This window comes from Panthera tigris, chromosome A1 (assembly GCF_018350195.1).
Source record: "Panthera tigris isolate Pti1 chromosome A1, P.tigris_Pti1_mat1.1, whole genome shotgun sequence".
Lineage (NCBI taxonomy): Eukaryota > Metazoa > Chordata > Mammalia > Carnivora > Felidae > Panthera > Panthera tigris.
Window position 1 is genome coordinate 66,913,664 of NC_056660.1, and position 25,502 is coordinate 66,939,165.

Consider the following 25,502-nt stretch of genomic DNA (forward strand, 5'->3'; position numbering starts at 1 on the left):
ATATCCCATATATTCTGCTTTATTTATTCTCCTTTCTTAGTCTGTTTATATTATTTCATTCCATTTTTCCTTTTTATTATGACATTATGCCTTGTTTCTATTCTTTTAGTGGTTATCTTAGAAATTAAACTCATATTTGCCTGAAAGTCTAAAAGTAATCATTACCCTTGCTCTGATCAGTATAAGAATTTTACATGTTCTTGAAAACAACCCTATTTATCTTATGGCTTAAATGCGATTGTTATTTTTAAATTCTGTATATTTAAAAAAATCCTTCTAAGACATTACTTTTGTTTTATATATTCACTGTTCATAGAATTATCCACATAATTTACCATTTTCTTCTCTCTTTAATCTTTTAAAACTCAAATGTCCCACTAGAGGTATTTTTTTTTTTTTCTGCCTGAAGTACCTCTTTTAGAACTTTCTTTAGTGTGAGAGTGCTGGTGGCAAATTCAGTTTTTTCCATTTGTCCAAAAATACCTTGTTTTATGTTTCCTCTTGAAAGATATTTTTAGGGTAAATTATTCTAGCTTGGCATTCTTTTTTTCACTGAGTGCTTTTAAGTATCATTCCAGTATCTTTTGGCTTTCATTTTTACTGCTGAGAAATCAACGGTCAGACTATCTATAGCTCTTTGAAGGTAATTTTTCCTTTTTCCTCTGGTTTCTCTCAAGATTTCTCTTTGTTTTCTGCAGTTTTTTTTTTAATTTTTTTTTTTAATGTTTATTTATTTTTGAGACAGAGAGAGACAGAGCATGAACAGGGGAGGGGCAGAGAGAGAGGGAGACACAGAATCTGAAACAGGCTCCAGGCTCTGAGCTGTCAGCACAGAGCCCGATGCGGGGCTCGAACTCACGGACCGCGAGATCATGACCTGAGCCGAAGCCGGCCGCTTAACCGACTGAGCCACCCAGGCGCCCCTGTTTTCTGCAGTTTTATCATAGGTGTAAATTGTCTTGCTTGGTAATCACTGGACTTTCTGAATATGCAAATTGGTAACAGCCATCAGTTCATGAAAATTCTCAGCCATTAATGCTTCAAATATTATACTTTTTTCCTTTTTTAATGTGAGTATAGTTGACACAATGTTACACTTACCTTATTCTTTCATCATTGTCTGGAACTCCATTTAAAATGATGTTAATTATTCAATACTCATAAAGCACTTTACAAACTGAACTATCTTATCCTTATAACAAACATGTAAGGTATTATTACCCCCAATTTATAGATGAGGAAAATGAAACAAAGAGGCTAAGCAATCTGTCCAAGGTCACACAGCTAGTGAATGGCAGAGCCAGGTTCACTGCAATCCTGGTCTCAAATTTCTCACTCTATTCTCTATGTCTTTTATGCTCTCTGCTGTACTATACTCTTTTTAAATGTCTCTGTTACATTTGGAATATTTTCTGGCCTTTCAGCTCACTAATTCTCTCTTTAGACATGTAAAAGTTATCCACTGAATTCTTAATTTTGGTTATTGTATCACTCAGTTTTAAAAGTTCTACTTAAAAAAAAATCAGATATACACTTTTTAATAGTTTTTTGGTCCCTGCAACTGTTTTCAAGTTTGTCTCTCATTTCTTTAAACTCTGTAAGCACAGTTGTTTCAGAGTCTGTGTCAATAATTCTAATACAGGAAGTGTTTATGTGCCTGCTTTCTGTTGTTTGTTTCTGTTGGTTTTCTCTGTGTATTTGGAGATAATCTTATTCTAGGGATATATACGTGTTTCTTCCAAATGTCTGTAAAACCTCATTAATCTGGAACTAGTTTAGTGCAAATCCAAGGCTCAGGGTTCCCTGGACCACTTGCCTGATACAAATTTGGGTTAAAAGACTGTGTGGAATAATTTACTAGGGTTCATCCTTACCCTGAAGCTATAGCCAGCTTATTGTAGAGAGGGTCTTCTAACAGATTACCCACTTTATATGGGTCCAGGATTTTACTTTCTGTCCCCATCACCCTGCAAATTAAATCAAAATGGTAGTTCAGGAGTACCAGGATGGACAACTGTTCTCAGGACAAGAGAAGCTTCTGTGCTTACTTCACTAGGCTCTTATTTTCCCTATAATTTTGGTTTTGTATTTCCTTGTTTTTCTTATTATTTTGGTACTGTCAGTTCCTCATTGCTTTTAAGATGTTTCAAAAACACTTATCCGACATCTTTACTAGTTTTAAGTAGGTAAGTTGGTCCAAAGAAATAAATTTGCCATCATTAAAAACTATTTTTCTATCTTTTTTTTTTTTTTTTTTTTTTTTTTTTTTTTTAATAAATGAAAGAAACATCACTTTTTCTTTCAGGGCTAACTTTTCAATCTGTGCTCTTGATCTCAACTCTAGAGCCTAATTTATAACACTATCTGGCTATGGATACAACAGATATGACAGACCCATCCTAACTTAGAAAAAGTCTTTCCTTTTCTTCTACCTTCAAGTTCTCTGCCTTTCTTTCATGAACTTAACTCTCTTCTGCCTTTCATGCCACAGTTCCAGTATGACACTTTAGGTAGTAAAATTATAAGATTAGTTTGCAAATAATCAATTAAGGACAAAAAAGAGAATTCTTAGTCTAAGAACAAAACCCATGAAGAGCTTCTGCCCCACACACTTGCACTTCCAGTATTTTGCTCTTGAAGCTGTTTATCACAACAATGACATCTCCCAGGTCTGGTTGAGAGTCAGTTCCTTCATGCCTAAAAGCAGAAAAACCTGTAAATGTCTATAATCAACTCAAGAAGAGACATGTAATTATGATGGTATAAATAACAGAATAAATTCATTTTGCAATGAACACAAGTATAACATCACTGTGTATGTATATTTGCTGTTTCTATAGTCAATTAAGATATGCTATAATACACAATTTTCAAAATTATCCAATTTTAACTTGATACAAATTAAAACTGTCCAAAAGTAACTCACTAAATTCCATATTGCCTAATCACTGAGCAAGCTCAAATTATCGCTGATCTTTGCCGTAGTATACCAAGATTACTGCTGAAGTCAAACCTTTCAGGTGTTTTTGGTATATTGCAATGATAATTAAAATAGGAAGTGTTTTTGAGACTTTAAAATAAGTTGTCATATATCATAATCGAAGGAATTCTACACCAACAACTTTTCAATATCCACCAGCTATTTTCAAATAGCAAAATTCGAAGTATTAAACCCATAAAACTGAAGATGTGTCTATTATGCTCATCTGCATGACCTGAATGTGTTTTATATTATAATGTATTTCATTGTCCAATTTTTGAAACTGCATGAACAAATCAAGTATGATAGCTCTGACCAATAATTTTTTGGTAATCATTCTATGTACAGAAAAATGCTGTGAAAAACATTTACAATAAAGCAACAAAGCTGAATTTCGTCAATGAGGGAAGGCAACCAGATGTCAAATTAGTAGATACTTTGAGTTTAGTCAGGTTTAGAACACACACCTGAACATTTTCCTGAAATGGAAATCTGAATGGTTACAGGAGTATGTTGACACATGCCTCTGACTCCCTTTTTCTCCCAATTCCCCAGCTGAGGTGGCTAAACCAAAGTAGAAGGCACAGCCATCCCCAACAGTTACCCCCAGGAAAAAGAAAGGGTTCCAATTTTTGTGCTAGTAATGTCAAATTTCTTAAAATTTTCAAGAGTTTCCAGTCATAAATGTTGCTCATAGACATCAGCAACTTTAGCCACTGAATCCACTGTCCCTCAAGAGCAGGTAGAGCCAGGTCGCACACACTGCAGCTAGACCCACACAAGATCTAGAGCAAACTCCCTCCATCCAACCAGATAGTAGAGGTAGTAGCGAGGAAGACTCTTACTCTATTTCAGGTATTATCGCAAGCACTTTAGAGATGTTATCTCATTTGATCCCTACACTCATCCTTTGAGGAGGGTACGATGATTATCCTAGACCCAAAAAGCCCAGGTAGTTGGATGTTCACCACTGCACTATTCGATCTTTAAGTGATGCTAGGCAACTAAAAGTCACTGGATACATAAGGACAGTCAGCAGCTTCAATGAAGGGAACAAGCTAAGCAAGCAGTCAGAGGCCATGGACTTCACTGGGAAAGAATTAATGCAGGGAAAAAGGGGAGCATTCAAATAATTTACATTCTCAATGAGATGTGGAAGAACACAGTATCTCAGTAAAAGCCATTTGCTGCAAAATGAAAGGATTCACTACATGTCAAGAAGCATAACTTTTTTTTAAAAAAAAAATGGACACATACTTATTTTCCTGGGAATCCTAAATATAAATATATTTTAAATTTTTGTAGAGGAAAAATAAATCACCCTCTCACTTCTTATCCAAGACATTAAAACCTTATTTACACAAAAATTTTAAAGTGGTTTATAGAACTCACCCAACTATTTGATAAATATCTTCAGATTTTCCTTGGCGTAATTTCAGTATCCAAGCACCTGGATTTGCTTTTAATTGAAAATATCCCTTTTAGGATGAGAAAAAATATGATCACAGTTATAGGACTAAAAGCCTCCAATTGTTCAAAAAAGATTATACATGAATCATTCAGGAAAGTGTTTACTAAACTGGAGTGGATGAATTCTATAAATGAATTACAAAAAGGAGATTTTGCCATAGCCTGAATAACACATCCTGAAAGTATGATTCCCTTCATTTTTGTTTTACTTAATTACCTTATTTAAGGATCAATTTTGTTTTCTGGGAGCTTTTCAGCAATAGTAGGATAAAATCTATTTCATCTTGTTATCAGGAAAACTTCGAGGATTTCCCCCAAACATGTAATTACATACAATCAATTAAGTACTTATAATACTTACGAGATTGGCCATCACTATGGTATCGACCAAAACAGGTTTGCTTTTTGTGCCTAGTGTAAACTGCAGACCCCGAGGAGGTTGTTCTGTCATTGTATCGAAGCAGTGTCCTTCAAGTAGCAGATATTCCAGCTCATATTCTGCGGTGACAGTTCTCTCAATCTATGGGGGAAAACAGGTCATTGTTTCTGGTGTTTAGTAATTCTCATAATATAAATTTTGTAATAAATAAACGTAATTAATATCAGTCAATGTATTGTGGGGGCAACTTCAAGTCTTTCATACTAGTGACTTAATGGTTGAGTCAATTTCTTCAAGACCAAAACTCATGATGAGTTTTTTTCTCCTTTCCCATGACATCAGCTCTACTCCCAACCTCATGATATATGCACCAATATCACGGGAAGGAAAGATGACATCAAGTTGGAGTATTTGAAGATCTCTTCAAGAGAGAGTGAGATGGGAAACTCAAGGAATCTGCTTCATTGGCTGTTGTCCTTGAGCTCCTCCAGATCTGGCAAGAAAGCCAACTTATCACCTTTCTTGTAATATAAAAAGTTAATATTTCATTGTTTTGCACTCAAAATAAAATATGCTCATCAAAAAATTGAGCAAATATAAAAATGTGGAAAAGAGAAAAAAACAGAAATTACCTACAGATTTAACATTCATTACACAGAACACATTTCTTTTTCTTTTCTGTAATTTTTTTTCTAAGAAAATCTAACCAGCTGTTTCATTAAATAGTTTTCTATGAACACATCCCTGTCTCTACAAATCTCTTTTTAAAGAGCTAAGACTTTTGGGCACCTGGGTGGCGCAGTCGGTTAAGAATCCGACTTCGGCTCAGGTCATGATCTCACGGTTTGTGAGTTCGGGCCCGATGTCGGGCTCTGTGCTGACAGCTCAGAGCCTGGAGCCTGCCTCGGATTCTGTGTCTCCCTCTCTCTCTGCCCCTCCCCTGCTCATGCTCTGTCTCTGTCTCAAAAATAAATAAAACATTGAAAAAAAATTAAAAAAAAAGATCTAAGACTTTTTCCAGATTTCCCTCTATTGCAAATGTATTTTAGGGATAACACTTTTTCTCTACTTGATATGAAAAACACAAGCAAACATGAGGCTGAATCAAATGGTAAGTGACTTTTACATAGTTTGGTAATTTTGTTGAGCAGACGAAACAGTGATGCTCACTATACGGTATCATTTTATTTCGCTGTGAGTTTTTGACACTATTTTTTGGTGTGTTTAGGATATAAAGTATTACAAAACATTCTCTATTGGATAGCTGCTTTTCCTCACAATCACCACAGAAAGAATGATAATACTTGTGTGCAGCATTTCTCTTCAAGTTCAGGTCTTAAGAACAAGAGGTAAGTACTTTCTTTGACAACAGTGCTTGTTTCAACGTTAGCTGGGATCTGAATTACTTGAACTTCTACTAGTCTAGCAATGAGCTTCACCTACATCACGCATGTGTGCCCCCAGTCCTGACAGCACCACGTGTGCAAGGAAACATTCACAGGAGACGGTCTCAGGAGGGGAGAAGAGTGAAGTCAAAACAAAATCACAGAACTTTACAGACGAGGAACCGTACCTCACAGTGGTCACGAAGCTGAAATATTTTTCTTTAGGAGTTACATATTAGGGCAGAGTCCAAATACACATCAGTTTGAGACCAGTAATACTTTTATTTTATAATATATTAATGTGAAACTTTCTCTTGTCCCTATAGATTTGGATAACAGACATCAATTCTACGGACTTCCTCAAACTACAACACCAAAAACAGACAATCCATTTTTCAAAGAGTTGTTTCTAGTGAATATCATAAGTTCATTTCAAATAATTTCATAAAGGTAATTTAAGTTAAATTAGTTTCTATTATCAAGGTTTATTTTTAGCAAGGACAGGAGTTTGTGGTCTTTTGTGATGTTTGCATTTCCTTTATGTGCTTACTTATCTGTTCTAAATGTTAGCTTATTGATATGAGACATGAATTTAATACCTTACAAATATAACTTTGGGTGCATATTAATATTACTAAATATAAATGTTTATTGTTCTGTGGCTAAATAGTAAGGAAGTTAGCTTCTTCCTTAAAAAAAGTATAAGTTTAATTATAAAGATTATCATTTGGATTTATTAACAATTATCTATGGTAGTAAAATATGAATTCTTTCACAATTACACTGGCAATGGACATCTAAATTACAGCTGACCCTTCTTGTTACTATGAGCAGTGGGTGTTATATGTAAGTGATGAATCACTGAATATTACTCCTGAAACTAAAATTACATTATATGTTAACTAACTAGAATTTAAGTAAAAATTTGGAAAAAATTAAATTACAGCTGGCCTTTGAACAACATGGGTTTGAACCGCACGGTTCCACTTACATATGGATTCTTTTTTTATAAATACAGTACAGTACTGGAAAAGCATGTCCTCTCCTGTATAATTTTCTTAATCAGGTTTTTCTTCTCCAGCTTACTTGGGTGCTATACATAAGTGATGAATCACTAAATTCTATTCCTGAAATTATTACACTGTATGTTAACAAACCTGGATTTAAATGAAAAAAAAATTCACATCCATGTTTTTAAAAACCACTACGATAGTGTTAAAGATAAATATTGAAATAAAATTTCCTACTATAAAAAAAGAATTTTAAAAATTAGTAATTTATGAGAAGTACAATATATACGACATATAAAAAATATGTGTTGATTGCTTATGTGAAATAAGGCTTCTCGTCAACAGTAGGCTATTAGTAGTTAAGTTTTGGGCAGGAGTCAAAGTTATATGCAGAGTTCTGACTGTGTGTGTGTGTGTGTGTGTGTGTGTGTGTGTGTGTGTGTGTGTGGCGGGGGCGGGGGGAGAGGGGGGCGGTGTCAGCAGCCCTGCCCCTGTGTTGTTCAAAGGTCAACTGTACTGCTGTTTCGGAGGCAGCTAATACATTGTTCTATGAATTCCTTTTTAACACAGCCACCTCCTATTATCCTTTAGCAATCTTTTATTCCTCACTTTCTCTTTAGGGGTAAACATACACTAGTGTTTCAGGTGTTTTGGTATTTTTCGGATACAGGCTGTGATTTAATATAACTGAGGAGCCTTTGGATGAAGTTCTAATAACAAGCTCTGAGGAGAACCACCTCTAAATTCCAGGGAAGAGGATCATCTCACTTTAAGCTTCCCTAGAACCACTTCTGTCACCTTCGATTTTGGCATTAATGATGGTTGTGTCATAAACACATGAACAAAAGTCCTGGTGAGGGAGAGTTTTACGCCATCAAATGTTTTTAGGTGTCTATGAAACGTCCAGGGATTAGATGCGAAGGAGTACTTGCACGAGCCAATGCGTGGGACAAATCTCTATCTGCCTCATTTTTGTCAGCCGTACTTTCCCTTTTACTTGCAACTCCTTCCCTCTACTCCATCAAGTGTCTCTACTTTGTGATTTCAGATTCTTCTAGGATTGTTGCGGGTCATACTGGAAGTATGCACAGAACGTAGCGGGAGAGAAGAGACTTACAAGTAGTTAACTTTCATAGCCCCGAGAATTTGTAATTTCCTTTGGTTTATTCATATCATCTATGAAGTAGTCAGAAAAAACTATTTCTCTTTATTTTAATCTTCTAAAATAAATGTAACTATTGTTCATTTAAATAGCTTCTAGAAGCATCTGGCTGGCTCTTTGTATAATTTTTTTTTTAAATTTTTTTTAACGTTTATTTATTTTTGAGACAGAGAGAGACAGAGCGTGAACGGGGGAGGGTCAGAGAGAGGAAGACACAGAATCTGAAACAGGCTCCAGGCTCCGAGCTGTCAGCACAGAGCCCGATGTGGGGCTCGAACTCACAGACCGCGAGATCATGACCTGAGCCGAAGTCGGCCGCTTAACCGACTGAGCCACCCAGACACCCCATGTATAATTTTTAATATGTATTTTAATATAAATACATTGTATATTTATTAATAGCTTCTAAAAAGACACTGCTGTATCTGCTAGTCACAACAATGTGTAGTTAATCTCCATTAACTGTTTAATAGCTGCTTAACTTTTTACCACAGATTCAATTTAAATCTTTTCTAAGCCGTGTTAATTCTCCCACCTCAAACTCTTTAGCATTTGGGTTGGAACTTATAAATTCATCTTATTGGTATAGATCACTGAACTCTCTTAATGGAGAATCCAGACAATCCTTTAAGAGAGCTGGCTGATCACAGAGAAAACAGGATTGTTTTTTACGTTTTCACAAACTCATTTCTGAATTTTCTCTCCTGGATTATGTTATTTTGCTGCTTTTCTATTCTTTCCCGATATTTGAAGGACTGATTATTGGTGATGGCTATGGCAGGGTTTTAGGTCCTTCTCTGGGTGGCTGAGGCTGACAGCAGTAGGTGTGTTCCCCAGAAGTGATGGGAAACCACACAATCTATTCACAACTGGATCCGAAGAAACCTGCCTGGAAGGAAAGTCTTTAGACAAAGGTAACACATGAGAAACAAATATGATGAACAATCTTAACCATTTTATCAGCGGTAAAATGTTCACAGCCTAGGTTAAAGCAGTAGCTACAAGCAGTTGCCACACTCAGAGCTGGAAAACAGGTCAGGGCTACGCAGAACCAAGCCAAGAGGGAAGACACTAAGAAGGAGGGATTTGCTCCCTTCTCTGGACACCTATTCTCTAGGTAAGCTCTCCTAAAATGCTTCTGTTTTTAGGAGTATTTTGGGGTGCTTCAGTGATATCCAAGAATTCTGCCACTGGTCCAGTAATGTCATTAGCCACGAATCAGTTCTGACTTCTGAATCCAATTTTTTGAAAGACCGAGTGTATTTTAAAATAGTCTCCTCCCCTTTTGTGGGCCCTGGGCGGAATGTAATAGGTGGGGAAGAGAAGGCTGGACATTTCCTGGAGAAGGATCACAGGGTGGGGGTGCAGGGGGTGGGGCCAGAGGGTGGGCAGAGGTAGGGTAGGGAGTGTAGGGGGCAGGTGGGAAGCAGTGCACCCAGCCTGCAGTTTTGAGAGCGCCCTGTTCCCTGCTTTCTACCCTAATCTCATTCGGGCTGTTTTCTCTGGCCACGCGCTGTGAGGCAAAACAGGGTTTCAGCTAAAACTGTTCCTTCCAGAGTTAAAAACAAAACCTGAGGGGCAAAATAGGTATTTCACGGTGTTGTCGTAAGTCATCCAACTCCATATTTCCTACGTCGTTCATCTTAGAGGAGCACCTGTGAAGTAGGGGTCTGAGGCAACAAAGAAGGTAAGAGTACCTAGGAACCTGGAAAACTAGAGAAGGTGAATTTGTAAATTAAGGAAACTCAAAAATCAAAGGAAAGACTGGATCAGGACCTAGAACCATAAGGAAGAAAATTCTGGGAGCAGCCATGGCATGATCAGTCATTGCTTACAATTACAGTGGCTGACAAGAATGTACCCTATTCCTCTTATCTTATACAACTTTACAGGACAACTTACATCCTTGAGGTGAATATTATCAAGGTCACAATTGCTGTGTACTGTTTCAACCAACCAGCCTTCAGGAGTAATCATGTTGAGGGTTAGAAGGGGTGCTTCAGGGATATCCAAGAATTTTGCCACTGGTCCAGTAATGTCATTACCCACTAACATCAGTTCTGGCTCCAGAACAAAACGATAAAAGCTGCCAACAGAACATAAATAAAAATACATACTATGACCAAAACTGAAATTTCTTCTAAAATATTTAAAAACTGAAAATCACTTACGAACATGACCAAAAAGTCTCAAATTAAAAAGACTAAAACACACTGTAACTGCAGAACAGTTAATGCTTATAAATGGTACACAGTCTGTTTACACTGTCATCTATTACAAGATTGTATATATCATATATCCTTGTTAATTATTTCTTAATGAACATGGTTAGAATGCTTTTAGGATATACCGACTTATGTGGGTTCTAGTATTATGAGCTGTATTTGCTCACTGATCCTTCTTCAGATTTGACTATTTGTCAGCCATTTTATTAAATGTTGGCACCACTAATTGTATGAGGAGAAATGATAACCAGAAAGCAAGTAAATTGCTAAAATTCAAGCTAAAATTCTGATGAAAGTTCAATTAAAAACAAATAGGACTGGGGCACCTGGGTGGCTCAGTCAGTTGAGTATCTGACTCTTGACTTCAGCTCAGGTATGATCCCAGGGTTGTGGGATCAAGTTCTGTGTTGGGAAATGCAAGGTGCAGGGGGAGGTACAAGGTGAATGAGGGGTGAACAGGGGGTATGAGCCACCCCTGAAGAAGCTGAGAAGAGAAAGAATGCAGAAGAGGAGAAAAAGTCTGGGCTCCAGAGGAGAGGTTACTAAGAGAGCAATTTATTTCTTTAAAAAAAAATTTTTTTTAACGTTTATTTATTTTTGAGACAGAGCATGAACGGGGGAGGGTCAGAGAGAGAGAGAGAGAGAGAGAGAGAGAGAGAGAGAGAGAGAGAGAGGGAAGGAGGGAGGGAGGGAGAGGGAGACACAGAATCTGAAACAGGCTCCAGGCTCTGAGCTGTCAGCACAGAGCCCGACGCGGGGCTTGAACTCACGAACCACGAGATCATGACCTGAGCCGAAGTCAGATGCTTAACCGACTGAGCCACCCAGGCACCCCTTTTTATTTCTCTTCTTAAATTGAGTAAACTCTCAGGACGGAAAGAAAAGGGCTGGCAGGGAGGTCAAAGACATGGAACAAAGGAGCTATGTGACAAAGCAAGTGTGGGTTCCAACAGGAAGGGAGGATTAGCTAAGAGGAGATTCAGCACCCCTTCCCCTACCCCGCAGGAAGGCTGGGACACGTGGGAGACACAGCAGGGTGCCCACAACCTGTGCCACGTCTGAGAAGGAGGGACAGTATTCTAAAAGCAAAGGGCTTGGGGACCAATGTGTCATCTAGTTTTCTTGATAGATGCTACCGAGTAAATAATACTCTGTTGAGCCCATAGTTCCAAACCAGTTTCAGAGTCTTTGTGTTGCACAGCATTATTAACTGCTCAAAGCATCTGTCTGGTACATTAAGGGTCATTTCACCTTAGGTCAAGTTCTTTCCTTCCTAATGGATTATGCTTCCTTATGTTCAATATTCTTACTCTTTATAGAGATACTATGGAGAGCATCTCTAGTCATGTGAATAAAAATTCTGTACTCACAGAGCTAACTGACCTCTCTCCATTAGTGGCTAAAATAAGATGAAAGCTTTTGTTTGGATTTAGAGGGACGTAATAAAATTTGAAATACACAAGATAAATGAGAAGTATGAAAAGTGAATGAGATATGAGGACATGAGTCTCAGGAAAGGAATGAATGTACCCTAAATTTTCATCTAAATTCCTTACATTTCCCATTTTATTGCTTTCCAAATACTGTATTAAAAATATTTGCCATGTTTAAAATATCTGCTCAAGGCAATAACCTATGTTTATCAATTACAACAAATACAATTCAATAAGTAAACAAGGGACTAACCGAATGCAACTTTTCTGTCTTGTGTTTGCATGGTACATTGACAAGCTTTTTTTTTTTTTTTTTTTTTTTTTTGCCCTGTGACACCTGAAAGATCCTGCATATTCCTATCAGAGACGGTGGCTCAAAATGATAGTGACCCTGATCCAGAAAGGGGAAGAGGGGTAAGTTTTTGTCCCCACTTTAGAGACCATGTTATTTCAACAGTTTTAATGTGAAATATTTGCATCTGTTCTTGTGCCAGTACCATACTGTCTTGATGATTACAGCCTTGTAGTAGAGGCTAAGGTCTGGAATTGTGATGCTTCCCGCTTTGGTTTTCTTTTTCAACATAACTTTGGCTATTCAGGGTCTTTTGTGATTCCATACAAATTTTAGGATTGTTTGCTCTAGCTTTGAGAAGAATGCCAGGGCAATTTGGATTGGGATTGCACTGAACGTGTAGATTGCTTTGGGTAATAATGACATTTTAACAATATTTGTTCTTCCAATCCATGAGCATTGAATGTTTTTCCATTTGTGTCTTCTTCAATTTCCTTCATAAATTTTCTATAGTTTTCAGCATACAGATCTTTTACATCTTTGGTTAGATTTATTCCTTGGTATTTTACAGTTCTTGGTGCAATTGTAAATGGGCTCGATGTCTTGATTTCTCTTTCTGTTGCTTCATTATTGGTGTATAGAAAGACGACTGATTTGTATACACTGATTTTGTATCCTGCAACTTTGCTGAATTCCTGTATCAGTTCTAGCAACTTTTTGGTGAAGTCTTTCCAATTTTCCATGTAGAGTATCATGTCATCTACAAAAAGTGAAAGTTTGACTTCTTCTTGCCAATTTGGATGCCTTTTATTTCATTTTATTGTCTTACTGCTGAGGCGAGGACTTCCAACACTATGTTAAACAACTGAGAGTGGACATCACTGTTGTGTTCCTGATCTCAGGGGGAAAGCTCTCAGTTTTTCCGCCATTGAGGATGATATTAGCTGTGGGCTTTTCATATATGGCTTCTATGATGTTTAGGTATGTTCCTTCTATCCCGACTTTCTTGAGGGTTTTATGAAGAAAGGATGCTGTATTTTGTCAAATGCTTTCTCCATCCAAGATAGGACCATACGGTTCTTATTCTTTCTTCTATTAATGTGATGTATCACACTGATAGATTTTCAAATACTGAACCAGCCCTGCAGCCCAAGAATGAATCCCACTTGATTGTGGTGAATAACTCTTTTGATACACTGTTGAATTTGATTTGCTAGTATCTTGTTTAGAATTTGTGCATCCAATGTTCATCAGGGATATTGACGTGTAATTCTCCTTTTTAGTGGAGTCTCTGGTTTGCAAATCAAGGTAATGCTGGCTTCATACAATGAGTCTGAAAGCTTTCCTCCCATTTCTATTTTTGGAACAGCTTGAGAAGAATAGGCATTAACTCTGCTTTAAATGTCTGGTAGAATTTCCCTGGGAAGCCATCTGGCCCAGGACTCTTACTTATTGGGAGATTTTTGATAACTGATTCAATTTCTCCGCTGGTTATGGGTCTGTTTAAATTTTCTATTTCTTCCCATTTGAGTTTTAGTAGTGTGTAGGTGTCTAATTTGTCCATTTCTTCCAGGTTGTCCAGTTTGTTGGCATATAATTTGCACAGTATTCTCCGATAATTGTTTGTATTTCTGTGGTGTTGGTTGTGATCTATCCTCTTTTCATTTGTGATTTTATCTATTTGGGTCCTCTTTTTGAGAAGTCTGGCTAGGGGTTTATCAATTTTGTCTGTTTTTTTTCAAAAAACCAGCTCCTAGATTCATTGATCTGTTCTGGTTTTTTTGTTGTTGTTGTTTTTTTGTTTTGTTTTGTTTTGTTTTTTTTTGATTCTGTATTGTTTATTTCTGCTCTAATGTTTACTACTTCTATTCTTCTGCTGGCTTTGGGGTTTCTTTGCTGTCCTGCTTCTAGTTCCTCTAGGTATGCTGTTAGTTTTTGTATTTGGGATTTTCCTTGTTTCTTGAGATAGGTCTGGATTGCAATGTATCTGCCTTTGCTGCATCCCAAGGGGTTTGGACTGTCGTGTCTTCATTTTCACTTGTTTCCATGTATTTTTTTAAATTTCTCCTTTAATTGCCTGGTTGACCCATTCATTCTTTAGTAGGATGTTCTTTAACCTCCATGCATTGGAGGCTTTCCAATTTTTTTTTCTGTGGCTGATTTCAAGTTTCATACTGTTGTGATCAGAAAATATGCATGGTATGATCTCAATTCTTTTATATGTTTGAGGACTGTTTTGTGACCCAGCATGTGATCTTGGAGAATGTTCCATGTACACTCTAGAAGAATGTATACTCTGCTGCTTTTGGATGAAAAGTTCTGAATCTATCTGTCAAGTCCATCTGGTCCAGTGTATCATTCAAGGCCATTGTTTCTTTATTGATTTTTTTGCCTACATTATCTGTCCATTGTTGTAAGTGGAGTATTAAAGTCCCCTGCAATTATAGTATTCCTATCAATAAGATTGCTTATGTTTGTGATTAACTGATTTATGTATTTGGGTGCTTCCAAGTTGAGAGCATAAACATTTATAATTTTTAGCTCTTCTTGAAGGATAGAACCCCACCATGGTACTGGCACAAGAACAGAAACATAGACCAATGGAATGAAGAACCTGGAATTGGACCCACAAATGTATGGCCAACTAATCTTTGACAAAGCAGGAAAGAGTATCCAATGGAAAAGAGACAGTCTCTTTAGCAAATGGTGCTGGGAGAATGAAACTGGATGACTTTCTGACACCATACACAAAAATAAACTCAAAATAGATGAAAGACCTAAATGTGAGACAGGAAACCATCAAAACCCCAGAGAAGAAAAACAATCTCTTTGACCTCAGCTGCAGCACCTTCTTGTTTGACACATCTCCAAAGGCAAGGGAAATAAAAGCAAAACTGTACTATTGGGACCTCATCAAGATAAAAAGCTTTTGCACTGCAAAGGAAATAATCAACAAAACTAAAAGGCAACCGATGGAATGGGGGAAGATATTTGCAAATGACATATCAGATAAAGGATTAAACTTACCAAACTCAACACCCGAAAAACAAATTATCCAGTGAAGAAATGGGAAGAAAACATGAACACTTTTCCAAAGATATCCAGAGAGCCAACAGACACATGAAAAGATGCTCAACATCACTCATCATCAGGGAAATACAAATTAAAACCACAGTGAGATACCACCTCACACCAGTAAGAGTGGCTAAAATTAACAACTCAGGAAACAACAGATGCTGGTGAGGATGTGGAGAAATGGGAATCCTCTTGCATTGTTGGTGGGAATGTAAACTAGTGAAGCCACTCTGGAAAACAGTGTGGAGGTTCCTTAAAAAATTAAAAATAGAATTACCCTAAGACCCAGCAATTGATCCTGCATGAATCAATACAGGAGTGCTGATTCAAAAGGGTACATGTACCCCAATGTTTATAGCAGTGCTTTCAATAATAGCTAAATCATGGAAAGAACCCAAATGTCTATCAACTGATGAATGGATAAAGATGTGTTTTACATATACAATGGAATACTACTTGGCAATAAGAAAGAATGAAATCCTGCCATTTGCAACAATGTGGATGGAACTGGAGGGTATTATGCTAAGTGAAATAAGTCAGTCAGAGAAAGACAGATATCATATGTTTTCACTCATATATGGAACTTGAGAAACTTAATGGAGGACCATGGGAGAAAGAAAGGGAAAAAATAGTTTCAAACAGAGAGGGAGGCAAACCATAACAGACTCTTGAATGTGGAGAACAAACTGAGGGTTGACAGAGGGGATGGAGAAAGGGGAGAAATGGGTGATGGCCATTGAGGAGGACACCTGTTGGGATGAGCACTGGGTGTTGTATGTAAGCGATGAATCATAGGAATCTACCCCCCAAACCAAGAGCACACCATATATACTGTATGTTAACTAACTTGACAATAAATTATATATAAAAATTTTTAATTGTTTATAATTTTTTATAATTTTATATATATATTATATATATATAATAAATATATATATAATAAAATATATATAATTGTTTATAATTTTATAATTGTTAAAAATTTTTAATTGTTTATAACAATAAACATTTTCTGTATTATTAAAAGATTATTCTACACTAACTACATCTCAATACTTCCGAATAAGAAATGAGACAATATCATAAAGTTCATTTTGATAATTCAGCTCTGAAGTACTGAAAGTATACAAACACAAAAATGGTTTAATTCAACTTTATATAGGTATTTCTACATCACATTTTCAAAAATACCCATGGACAAACATAAATCCATGTAAATACTGTAATTATGTCAGATCAATTTTACTGGTTATTATAATTTTGCATCCATTAAGGTGAATAAATTATCTTTGGTCTTCTGATCTTTTTTCAGTTAACCATCTTGTGAAGAAAAAAAAAACAGACCCAGTAATTATGGTTCTTTCTTTTAGTCTTAGCATCTGCAAACTTTTTGAAATGAAATTATGTTCACTCAGACTCACCTTGTTAAAGGGGCTTCTGAAAGCTTACCCCTACAGTTCATGAACAACTTTATCTTCATGTTGATAATCTTGCCAAGTACCTGTGAGAAAAAAATTCCCATATTTTATATTAAATAATCTTAATATCTAACATTTATTAGGCATTTACTATGTACCAGGCACTGTGTTCACACCTTTAAAAAAAATGTTTTATTTATTTTTGAGAGAGAAGGGGTGGCAAAGAGGCAGAAAAAGACAGGAACAGAGGATATGAAGAAGGCTCTGTGATGACAGCAGTGAACCTGATGCGGGGCTTGAACTCACGACCCAAAAAATCATGACCTGAGCCAAAGTCTGACACTTAACTGACTGAGCTACTCAGGTGCCCTGCGTTCACACTTGATATTCATTATCTCATGTGATCCTCATAACAGCCTTTAGAGGCGACCACCTTCACAGCTGAGCCACAGAGAAATGTAGTAGTAATTCACCCAAGATCACACAATAAATCATGGCCAGGGTCAGATTTGAATCCAGACAGTTGATTTCATTGCTCAAGAGTTACGCGGCCTCCCTTTTGCCTAATGTGACCTTCTTTCATGGTCTCCATATTTCCTTAGTATTGAAGAATAAGTAAAATAATTGCTGGAACTATGACGTATGAATACAAAGTGCTGTCCTCACGGCAACAATGGCCAGGGTGCCCCAGTCCATTTGGAATTCTGCCCACGTGGTAGAGATGTAGGAAGTTCCTAGCTACATATGGAGGAAATACTGTCTCTTTTCCTGGGGCATATGATGTAGGAGAATTATTAATTTTGGTAGTCCCTACCTCTAGAAGGCAAGTCAGTGCAGATTTGAAAGATATTAGTCAACAGAGGACATAGAGAAAGAAGGATGAGAAAAGGCACATAGAACAGGAAAGAACAGGCTTGAGAAGGAATCAGGACAGACTAAGGATTTCAGAGCCCTATTTCCTATTCTATCATTCCTCATATTTGCTACAACAGAGGTCACTGAGGCAGTTTTTCTCAAGTGTTCAATGAGAAATTATCCATTTCTTCCAATAAATTATGTTTTATAGCATAAATTTTCCTTATGGTAAGAAATAATAAATTATATGAAGTGCTGAGGTGCTCAGAAGGAAACATGTTATTATTTCCAATCACATAAACTGGGATCCAATCCCATATTTTATATTTCCATTTAAATTCCTATTTTATTCCTAAATTCTACCTTTACATAAAAACTTCGGAGGTAAGCAATGTTTTTTTTTTTTTTTCTGAATAATGACTCTGTAGGAATAGGTATTTATACACTAAAATGCATCATACTAGCTCCATGCCTTACAGATACAATGACTGATTACTGCTTTCTTTTAAATTTATTTATTTTGAGAGAGAGAGAGAGAGAGAGAGAGAGAGAGAGAGAGAGAGAACGAACACAAGTGCGGGGGGAGGGGGGGCAGAAGGAGAGACAAAATCCCAAGCAGGCTCCATGCTGTCAGCGCAGAGCCTCATGCAGGGCTTGATCTCACAAACTATGAGATCATGACCTGAGCCAGTATCAAGAGTCAGATGCTTAACCGACTGAGCCATCCAGGCACTCCTTGATTGTTGTTTTTTAAAGAAAAATCCGAATAGTGTGTCTCAGGAAGTTCAAATGTGAAGGTACACAAATGTTAAAAGAAAGGACGGAAGTAAGTAAACCAACTATGGAATTGTTTGCCTTGCTTATATACTGAGCATGTAGAATGGCAAAGCCTTTCCAAAATTATTTGTCCAAATAATTATAACAGAGATCTATAATCCCCTTTTCCAATATGATTTGCTAGGACAAACTAATTTCTGATGGACACTGCATTTTGAAATTCAGTGGCATATACACCTGTAGGACCCGGCTGGATCCTTCACATCTTCCACCAGACTTAGTACCTAAATACTTTTGCCTGTTCCCAAAAGCGAGGCCACTGTCAAAGAACAGTTTTCACTTCTGAGAATACTTTTTAATTTTTTTTAATGTTTGTTTAGTTTTGAGAGAGCGAGAGCGAGCACAAGCGGGGGAATGACAGAGAGAGAGTGGGGACAGAGGATCTGAAGCGGGTTGGGCCCTGACAGAAGTGAGCTTGACACAGGGCTCAAACCCAGGCGCCCCTACTTCTGAGAATATTTTTAAAATATGTCTTTAAAACAAGCAATGAGTAATTTCAAATAGGAGTACTCCACAATTTTGAACACCACTAGAAAAAAAAATCTCAATTTCCAATGTAAGTAGCTTATGTGATTTAACCACTGAAAGCTGCATCGCAACTCGAACCTCTAAAGTTTTCAGTACAATGCAAAACCACAGAATGTCCCTTCAGAGTCTGCTAGCGGCCTCCTGGTATCCTTCTCCCCACTTTCTCAGTGAAAGAATGTTCAGTGCACAGCTTCCAGGCTCCCTCGGAGCCGGGTGTAGCCCGATGAGTCGCTACAGTGTGGTCAGTGAGACAAGACTGGATGGGTACGCCCTTGCTCTCCCCTTCCCGCTCACAGGAACACAGAGGTGGGTCAGAGGAGCCTGACTGGATCTCAGGCCACGAGACACCAGCCGCTTCAGGAGGAAGACTGAACCACCACACAAAGGCTGGCCGAGCCCTCACACCATGGGGCCGCCTTAGCCACTACTCCAGGCTGCTGTGAGATGAGAGAAATAAACTCCAGTCTTGAAGGTTCTGTTACTTTGGCCAAACTTTCTGAATCTAACCTTCACTCACCTGTTTGGCTATTGTTACTTATTACACCATCGGCTTCTCCAGAAGCCATTTCTTCAGAACTCGAGACAGGGTGAAGACAGGAAGACCATGTGTTAGTTAGCTCAGAATGCTGCCACAGAATACCACAGACTGGGTGGCTTAAACAACAGAAATTTACTAATTTTCAATCAAGAGGCCGGCTGATTCCATTTCTGGTGAAAGCCCTCTTCCTGCCTTGGAGGCAGCCACCATGTTGCCACGTGCTCACATGACCTCTGCTTTGTGTGTGTGTGAGGAGAGAAAGAGAGCTCTCTCTCTTCCTCTTCTGTAAGGATATAAATCCTATTGGATTAGGGCCTAAACTGTAAAATCTCATTTAACCTTAATTACCCCCTAAAGGCCCCATTTCCAAACACAGTCAGAGGAAGGGTAGGGCTTCACCATATAAATTTCAGGGGAGGTGGAGACGACAATTAAGTCCACAGCAACATCAAACCTTGGGCCTGCCATACACCTCGTGCACTGGCTTATACGACTCAATTTTCTACATTGAAATATGATTAAAATGTTATACAGAATAAAGAATCAAGAGGACATAAACACTATACTTGAAAACAGACCTGACAGATTAATGATAAATTTCAAAACAAAAGTATATAATAAAATGACATATATAGAATATATAATAAAAATATTATCTCACAATCAATAACTGGGCCATCTTCTGTGCCTCTCTTGTCAATGGATCAACAATAGCAATGACATCAAAGAACATATCATTCTCTTGAGGATTTATCTTTATAATGCTAGAAAATAGAAAATAAGATGAAAGGGGATGAGTTAAATCTCTTTAATTATCTAATAAACCTTAATCTCACTATATACATTCTTATAAATTGTTCTCTTTCTCACTAGATTAAAAAAACCTGGTTATTTCACAGATGAAAATGCAAATTTAAAAGCCTCATGTTTGTGTTCAATAAACTACAAAACTGGAAGGAAACAGAGAAAATAAGAACTTATGAATGAGTGATTTTTAAAAACTCTTCAAAGAACAATACTATTACAGTGAAAACTCTAACCTCCCCCAAATTCTCATGGACCATACAACATAAAAAATAAAACCAGGTTACTTTTGTGTTGGTTGAATATATTTTTTCAGATTTGAGAATAAAATTAACTGTTCAGTAGTTTTTTGAATTTAGTATTTAAAAAACTCCAATATATCATACAACAGGAAAGTTCAGGAGGTAAAAGCCCAAATTTATCATACTTATTTTTGGCCCCAGGCACCTTCTCCTGAGCTCCTCCTCTCAGTCTTCCTGCTTGTTTCTTTCACTGAACTAAGTTCTAAGTTGGAAGATGGACTCATCTTTACAAGGAACACAGAGCACAGACGAGGCCAGTGAAAGATAATAAATTTTATATTTAATGTAATTCAAAGTTAAAAGTATATACTTGACTAAAAGTACAGAATATTCCAGTTGAGTTACTGTTTTAACACTGTAATAATACAGGAAGTCAGTTTTTTGAGCTGTATGAATTATATTTTATGTATTACAAAGGGATGAAGGTTACCAAATTAAAATGTATCCCTGTAAAATTACAGGGATATAGTCTTCTTTGGTGCAGAAAGACTATAAATAGCTAGACTTTTTGCAGCGAAGGGATGAATTTCTCAGCAATAAAAGTTAATGTAAAAGTCACTTCAAATATGGGTCCTTTGACAAAGAAATGAAAGATATTTTATTTTATATGAACTTGACATGATTTAATTTTGTGAAAAACAGGAGTGACAGAATCAGACAACATATCCTGCTACGGAACTATTACTAGAAATAAGGACTACAAATCAGATGTTTTAAAACTGAAGAGACTATCTACAGTGGTTAATTACTTTAGTTATGTTGGTGACAATTTTACCAATTATTGCTATACTTGCAGCGTTACTCAAAACTTGTATTTTCTGTATGCGCTGTTATGGTGACTAAAAGCAGGCATCTGTTTATTCAGACTACTGCCGATTGGCTAAAACTGCCAATATGCCCAAACTGCCAAAACTGGTTATTTTCTGTTATGGTGGCTAAAGCAGGCATCTGTTTACTCAGACGACTGCCGATTCTGTGAGGCTGTCTGTATCCGAATCCAACAGTCCCTCCCCATCATCTATTTCTACATGCATTGATGTAGACTCATGACCATTTTCTGAGCAAAATCCTGAGCCTATTAGTAGGTATTACATTGACTAATCTAAGAATGGAAGCAGCACATCTCTTTTCCCATACAATATTAACAAAAAGATGCTAATTCCACCTACACCACCTTTTTAAGGCAATGGATGTGTATTCAATTGCCAAGAAACTAGTGTTACACTTTATGCCATTAGCCAGGAAGAATGATGTCAAGTACAATGACAGTCAATAATTGTTAAAAGCTTAAGTCAAAGAGAGCCATGAAGGTCGGCTTGAGGTAGGTATGTTCAGGCCTTCAAGTCTTTGGGATAAACTAAGCACATTTCAAACAGGCCACCGCAGCAGGAAAATGCTCAGCCAATATCATATCCATTCCATGCAGAGATGTTCTACTGAATTAAGTCTGTTATGATGTTATTAGTTTGTATATAAAGACAGGTCAAGCCACCCATCTTAAAAGATGTTGAAGACACTATTCGTTCTATAGTATTCCCTTCGCAAAGATTTCTCAGAGACTTTCTGTGTCCTCCCTCTTCTAAAAACAGTTACATTTCGAGGGTTGATGGGGGGTGGGAGATGGGTATTAAGGAGGGCACCTGTTAGAATGAGCACTGGGTGTTGTATGGAAACCAATTTGACAATAAATTTCATATTAGAAATATTAATAATAATAAAAATAAATAAATACAGTTACATTTCACCTGAACAACTCTTCTGTTTCCATTGTGGACTTCGTGAAACATGTAAACTGGAAAGCTTACGGTGAAACTTGGGGTGTGCTCATGGCAGGCAGAAAGAACGGCCATCCGCCTTGCAACCTCCTTTCCTTCCTGCCTGCACTGTGAGCTCCAAGCTCCAGTATCAATAGCCTCAGAACGACTGCTTAACCAGCTCCTACAATTGTGTAAGGTCGAACCCTACAACAATTCTTTTATAAATGAATAACGAGTTCTCATCTACACAACCTCCACATGTGTATGTGCACATGCGTGCGCGCGCACACACACACACACACACACACACACACACACACACACAGCATTCCAACTGCTCTGATTGAGCCCTGCTTGTACAGTCCAGCATTGCTAATGTGCTTCTCTCTACCTTTCCTAGGCTTCCAACACAAAATCCAACAAAGTCATTTTTCCTTCATTAAATTAATACCTTCACTTAGGTTAGGTTATCATTAAGTTTTGCTGACCTGGATCCTACTTAAGGTAGGTATTCACATCTCTCCCCAGATTAAGAGGAGTTGATTTTATGGTTTAACTTTCAGGTCTAATCTTCTTTCTCTTATTTCCAAGTGTCATTATTTGTGTAACAAATACACATAATAGCTGCAATGCATTAAATATTTATTATATTCACAGCAGTAGGCCTGAGTCTCATAAAACCCTGGAAGGGTAGGACTCGACACCCGCATTTTATAGATTAAGAAACTGAAGCTACGAGAAGTCACAGGGCCATGGTAGACTGGGATTCAAAAACTGGGTTTTTTGGACAAGAAAGCTCATGCTATGCTACACAACCAATGTTGATCCAGATGAATTTATCAGCATGGGTAAGCACATAGAAAACAAAAGTTAAATGCCTAAAGTATATACATGAACTCAGAAAATGGCAAATTATCTTATCTGCATGTTATAGAAGGCAGGCATTAGGTATTATTGTATAAACAGAGATGCACATTAATATGTACATACTGCATATCCATTTATACATTTTTATAAATAACAGAAAAAATTGGAGAATTGCAAACCAATATCAAAAAGTCACATCATACCTTCTGTCTATATAAAATAAGGCAGTAGGCTTGAAAGCAGCAGATGCATTGAGAGATTTGAAAGTTAGAGAAAGGGAGCCGAAACTAACCGACAATAAACTATAAAAATCAATTGTTTCAGACATTTAACACGGGAGTAAATAAATTCCAAACAAATCAAAATTCCTAAGTACAATATAGCTTAACAGAGCAGTCTAGTGACTAATGTTTACAGTGATGGTTTTGAGTAATTTGTGTTAAATTATTTTAGCACATGGCATTCGATTCTTGATTTAGGCTCAGATCATGATCCCGGGGTAGTGGGATCGAGCCCCGTGTCAGGCTCCACGCTCACTGTGGAGTCTGCTTAAGATTCTTTCTCTCTCTCCCTCCGTCCCTCTCCCCAGCTCTTGTGCTATCTAAAATAATAATAAACACTTAAAAGTATTGAATCTTAGTTATCTGAAAAATAAAATAAAATAAAAAAATAAAACTTCCTTCCCAACAGTGCTCCCTTCTTTAGAAAGTTATTTTCCCTGATTATACAACTGCACATGTGTAAAGACCTCTTGAAAGTCACACTTCCTGGAGCTACAGCACGTATTACCATCTAGTAGTACACATGAGCAATGTAAGATTGCATCTACCACAAAATCAGAAAACTTACAAGGTACTCTTAGCCATCTTGAGTCTATGTTAAGGTATTTGTCTCAGTTTAGTTTTATAGGAGCACTGATTAGAAAAAGATCACACAACGAAACATGTCTATAGGTTAATTATATAATGTCTGTTTTTTCCTCCAATTCTATGCGGTCCCTAATTAAAAACAACAGAAAAGGTTCCCTTCGGGGGAAACAGATAATTGTATGTAAGTAGACAGAGCTTGATGAATTCCATTTCAAATATCTCAGAGCTGGAATTTCTTTTCCTAATCTTGTCAAATACATTTCTTCTCTAACAATTTTTAATTTGCTCTAAATTCTGCTATAAGTGGAAACCATAACTGAGTAAAGGATACAGTGACAGAAAATATATATTCTTACCTGTGATTCTCTCTAAGAAATGTGATATCATACCGAGATTCACGTTTAGGCAAAGAGGAAATAAGGGCATCAACTTTCATAACGAGGTCGCTCATGCTAGGTAAACAAGATAAACAACAGATGAGTTTTTCTGAGGAGAAAGGTCCATATTTCATGTCACAATTAATGCCCCGAGAAATGGAAATTTAATGTAAAATATCTCCAATAGACAAGCTTTATATAAATGACTTTTCTTCCAAATTTGTAAGTTGAATTTGTCAGTTTTTTTAAAAACTTATTTTGAGAGAGAGCAAGCATTGGGGGGGGGGGGAGAGGGAGAGGGAGGGAGGGAGGAAGGGAGAGGGAGAGGGAGAGGGAGGAAATCCCAAGCAGTGTCCACGCTGTCAGCACAGAGTCCAACGTAGGGCTTGACCTCATGAACTGTAAGAGATCATGACCTGAACCAAAACCAAGAGTCGGATGCTTTGCTGACTGAGCCACCCAGATGCCCCTAGAATTTGTCAGTTTAAAGATGACTGCTGCTTTAAAAACCATCCTTTTTTTTTTTTTATCATTGACATGATCTTTAAACACTTATAAGTAGTGTTCTTAACAGCGCCTGTAAGGATACGGTGCGTCATTCAATTCAAGGCAATATTTGCTGAGCACTGGTTATGTGTTCAAGCACTGGAGCCCACCCAGGAGAGAAAGAAGGGCAGGAAGAACAAAAGGGAGAATTTCCAAAATAACTAAGAAGTCCAGACTTGTATGGTCACAAATTAGTTTGAAAACTAATTACAACTGCATAAAACAAATACCTAGATTAAACATAACCGAGTTTGAAAATTCATGCCAGAGGAAATGTATTATATGCTCACGGATACATTGGGGCAGAAAATGTTGGCTAAACTTTAAGGAAAGTTTTTGAAAAGAAAGAAACTAGAAAAGAAATGATAAGCAATTCTTTTTTATAAAGAAATT

General features: G+C 37.2%; 1 protein-coding gene across 3 annotated transcripts in view; it reads right to left on the reverse strand.

Annotated features, from left to right (window-relative positions):
• The window catches only part of UGGT2 (UDP-glucose glycoprotein glucosyltransferase 2), a 198,263-nt gene that overhangs the window by 28,193 nt on the left and 144,568 nt on the right, over positions 1–25,502 (reverse strand). For all 3 annotated transcript variants that reach the window (XM_042979427.1, XM_042979424.1, XM_042979435.1), the window contains exons 24-30: positions 24,543–24,638; positions 20,249–20,351; positions 16,833–16,912; positions 10,289–10,472; positions 4,812–4,970; positions 4,373–4,458; positions 2,613–2,697 (exon numbers count right to left, since the gene is read on the reverse strand). In XM_042979427.1, the coding sequence (XP_042835361.1) occupies positions 2,613–2,697; positions 4,373–4,458; positions 4,812–4,970; positions 10,289–10,472; positions 16,833–16,912; positions 20,249–20,351; positions 24,543–24,638 (793 nt within the window). The remainder of the gene's footprint in view (positions 1–2,612; positions 2,698–4,372; positions 4,459–4,811; positions 4,971–10,288; positions 10,473–16,832; positions 16,913–20,248; positions 20,352–24,542; positions 24,639–25,502) is intronic.